At 42.7% G+C, this 3,837-nt stretch overlaps 1 protein-coding gene across 1 annotated transcript; it reads right to left on the bottom strand.

The window, feature by feature from the left end:
- Positions 1-1,049: 1,049 nt before the first annotated feature.
- Positions 1,050-3,273, bottom strand: igfals (insulin-like growth factor binding protein, acid labile subunit). The gene is made up of 2 exons (XM_034592915.1): positions 3,057-3,273; positions 1,050-2,931 (listed from the first exon to the last, which is right to left on the bottom strand). Exons 1-2 carry the CDS (start codon positions 3,256-3,258, stop codon positions 1,193-1,195), a joined length of 1,941 nt encoding a protein of 646 aa, XP_034448806.1. The 5' UTR covers positions 3,259-3,273; the 3' UTR covers positions 1,050-1,192.
- Between the last annotated feature and the right edge of the window lie 564 nt (positions 3,274-3,837).

The following is a 3,837-nucleotide window of genomic DNA, read 5'->3' as shown; positions in this document are numbered from 1 at the left end:
AGAAACTCTGCTGTGACTGTCTGTAAGATGGTAGAGACACATGTCCCAGGTAGGATGAGCTCAGCAGGCCGCACAGGGAGTGTGTAGTGTGCAGTAAATCATGTTCTGACTTGATAAACGCAACTTGAACTGTGTGGTGGTGGTTGAACAGCACAAAACAAAGTATGCTAGCTTTGTTAGCTGCTGAGCTAAAGCTACTCACCGTCAGTCAGGTGATGCTACACACGTTCCCATCACACTTTCATTCATCTGTATTGGATGTATACATTTATTTTTGGTTTATTTTGGGGGGAAGCTCACTGTGTGTACATGAAACATTCTGAGAAAGTGAAGGCACAAGCCCTTCAATGCATTTAATGCACTTTTCAAGGTAGAGCAGCTTTTATAGCGATGAACTTTACTACACCAAATAATACACACACCTGCAACGTACTTTGACATTTTAGTGTCTTGCCTCGTGGACACGTTTTCTCCAGGCCAGACACATAAAGAATTAAAATACAGTGAGAGTTATAGCTCAGTGGCTTATAAACTTAATATTTTGTGACATGGCATTTTCAGGTTGTTGCTATCAGTCTTGTAAATGTGTTGACAGGAAGTCACTGATGTTTCCATCACAAATTATTGTTTTCCAGCCTTTTTCCTGTTGCAGTGTTTTTTTATTCGCCCACATTGCACATGACCACCGCGACACATTGATTATTACACTTTCACATTGTTATGTAACTGGCATGAATAGTGATTCAGGTGTAGCACCTTCAAATGCATCAAATATATCGCTGCATAACTTCTTACAGTTCTCATGTCAGTGTAAACGAAATTGGTCCCAAAGCTTTTGTTGTGGATTGGTTCCCTTAAATGTTTCTTATTCTGCAGAGAGGTGACACTTCACCAGCTGTCATCACATGGTGTCACAATCAATCATTCACTTTCATTATATCCACATAAAGCTGAATGAAGCCAAAGAAATATTTGTTGTTTCAACCATCAAATCTGAATCAAATTTATACAGGCTACAGATGACAACAATTGATCTATTATTGTTGAAGATGTTTAATAAGAACTTTTTCCACTGTTCCAGTATTGAAATCAAAAGCTGAGTGAATTTATACTGTTAAAAATATAACGGGTAGCAGTTTTGTAATATTCTGTGCTGTGTACAAACAAATTCTCTAAACATGCCTGTGTCTGCTTAGCAGCTTTGGTAGAATTCATTGTCAATATCGCGTAGGTCCTGACCAGCGAGACGTGGTGGGCTGGTGCATGTAATGTTGTTGTATATGGTGATGGTCGTGTCAGGCTCTTCACCCTCTGCGTGGGTCTCCACTTGCCGAGGTATCACCAGCGGATTCCTCAAGCTGTAGTTTCTGAGCGGGAGGGTGCTGCAGTCACATTTCCAACGGTTTCCAGAAAGCAAAAGTTTTTCCATGCACTCTGGGAACTCGGGGACCATGACTGTCAAGGCGTTGGTTCTCAGGTCCAGGTAGCGCAGCCGCGGAAGCAGCTGTTTTGTGCCATTCTGCAAAAACTGTCGACAGTCGTTGTTGGACAGCAGCAAGTACTCCATGTTCTTGAGGCCAGAGAATGTGTTGGTTGTGAGGACCTCCAATTTGTTAAAACTCATGTCCAGTCCCAGTAAGCCCACCAGATCTCCAAAGCTGTGGCGTTCTACCACAGAGATGTTGTTATGCTGCAGGAAAAGCCTCCTCAGACCAGAGAGTCCAGTGAAAGCTTGAGATGTGATCCTGGTTAGGCAGCCTTTGTCCAGATGAAGGCTGTGAAGCTTTGACAGGCCCTTGAATACTTGGTCAGGCAGACTGAGAAAGCAGCTTCCAGACAGGTTGATGACAGCCACATGAGACAGGCCCGTGAAACTACCCACTTGGGCCTCCTGCACTTGGTTGTGTTCTAGCTCTAAGACCTCCAGATGACCAAGCCCTTCGAAGATCCTCTCCCCCAGGGCTCGGATCCTGTTGTAACTGAGACGTAGTTCCTCCAAGTACTGCAGGTCACGGAAGGTCCGGGGCCTAAGTCCAGTTATGGAGTTGTTGGAGAGACGCAGCACATGGAGACTGTGCAGGCCCAAGAAAGTGTCGTCATGCAGAGTAGTCAGCCTGTTGTTTGTCAGATCCAACCATCTGAGCGACTTCATGCCTGCAAATGCTCTAGGAACCACGGTCACAATGTGATTCTGGGCCAGGTACAGCTTTTGCAGTTTAGTGAGTTTAACAAACACATTAGCTTTGATGACCTTGATGTAATTTCCGGTTAGATCCAACTCTTTAAGCTCAACAAGGTTCTGGAAGAGCTGTGGCTGCAAGTAAGCGAGTCTGTTCCCTGCCAGAAAAAGCTCTCGTAGACCTTGCAGGTCCTGGAAAGCTGTCTCAGGTAAGACGGCTAGCGAGTTCCACCCAAGGTTGAGAAGCCACATGTGCGAGAGTCCAGAAAACAGCCGTTCCTCAATACGAGTAAGCTGGTTGTTGTGCAGACTGAGTGAAGCAAGGTTAGGTGTATTCTGGAAGACTGTACCTGGTAACGTGCGTAGAAAATTTCGCTCAAGGTGGATGTGTGCTAGCGACCTTAGTCCTTTGAATGCCTGAGGGTCAAGTGTTACCAGTTGGCCACTCTGCAGATTCAAAAAGTTCAGGTTGGCAAGATCCTTAAAGGACATGGCAGGGAGAGAGGTGAACAGGTTGCCATCCAGCCAGAGAGAGTGAGTGGATGTTGGCATGTCAGACGGGATTTGGGTGAGGTTCCGAGCGCTGCAATACATGTTGAGCTCCAAGCTGTAGTCATCGTACAGGCAGGTGCATCCCCTAGAACATGGGATAGGCTCTTCAGTCCCCCTCTCTCCAGCTGTGTCTGGGTCGGGCAACACCAGTGATATTCCCAGTATCCACAGCACCAACAGCACAATGGTTTGCATACCAGCTGTGGATACAAAATTGAAATATTGCAATATAAATACTCAGTAAATTCACAAAAGAATACTGAGTGTTATTTGCGTAATTGCAGTATTTTGAAGGAAAGGCTTTCATTTAAATGAAATTCCTTACCTTTAGTGTGGGAGCTCTTGATTGAAGGTGGACAGGCTGTGAAATGCTGAATGACTGAACCTTGTGCAATTGTTTGTATACGAATGGGAAGTCTGACAAGCCTTTGAGTCAGGTCCACTGAATTTGCACAATTAACCCATTCATCTCCGTTGTGCTTTATGTTGCAAATAGGTTTTTTTTCTGTTTTTCTAAGTTGCCTCATATTGCTAGACAATAATTAGCTTGCACTCACTAATATCAACTTTGATAATGTCAAATCTATGACCTGATATTTTTATTCACAAGTCTGTAAAATATAGAAAATACTTTTTATTGCCTCATAGTGAGATGTACATTTTTACTTATATAAAATCTCTTTTTATGTGTGCATGTAACCTGTTTATTTTGTATCTATCTCACATATACAGTATTATGAACCTAATAAGGTATTACATCTATGTGGCCTTTGGTGTTTACTTAAGCCAGGGTCCTGTCACTGAGTGCATTAACTGTAGATTTTGACCGAGATACAACGGAAACGAGATAAAATGAACTCAGTGCACCTTGACTGAACTCATGCCATAACCTTATAATATAGGATTATTTAGTTATATGGTTTCATTTAAGGCAATTTTGGAGAGTCTACCTCATTAAATTTCGATTCCACCACCTCCATCCACCTGTCATAACCATATTATTTTTAAATAAATAAAAAAAATTGCATGCACTTGTGTGTATGATAACGACAGCTTTATGTGAGATACTTAAAAAATATATATATCAGTGTCCTTTCTGTTTTATT

This window comes from Hippoglossus hippoglossus, chromosome 8 (genome assembly GCF_009819705.1).
Source record: "Hippoglossus hippoglossus isolate fHipHip1 chromosome 8, fHipHip1.pri, whole genome shotgun sequence".
NCBI classification, from domain to species: Eukaryota; Metazoa; Chordata; class Actinopteri; order Pleuronectiformes; family Pleuronectidae; genus Hippoglossus; species Hippoglossus hippoglossus.
The sequence above is the reverse complement of the archived record's forward strand: the minus strand, read 5'-3'. Positions and strand labels throughout refer to the sequence as shown.

Coding starts and splice junctions, on each gene's coding strand:
- igfals (XM_034592915.1), bottom strand. CDS start 3,258: ATGAGGCAACTTAGAAAAACAGAAAAAAAACCTATTTGCAACATAAAG. Junction 2,932..3,056: donor CAAGAGCTCCCACACTAAAG/GTAAGGAATTTC, acceptor TTGTATCCACAG/CTGGTATGCAAACCATTGTG.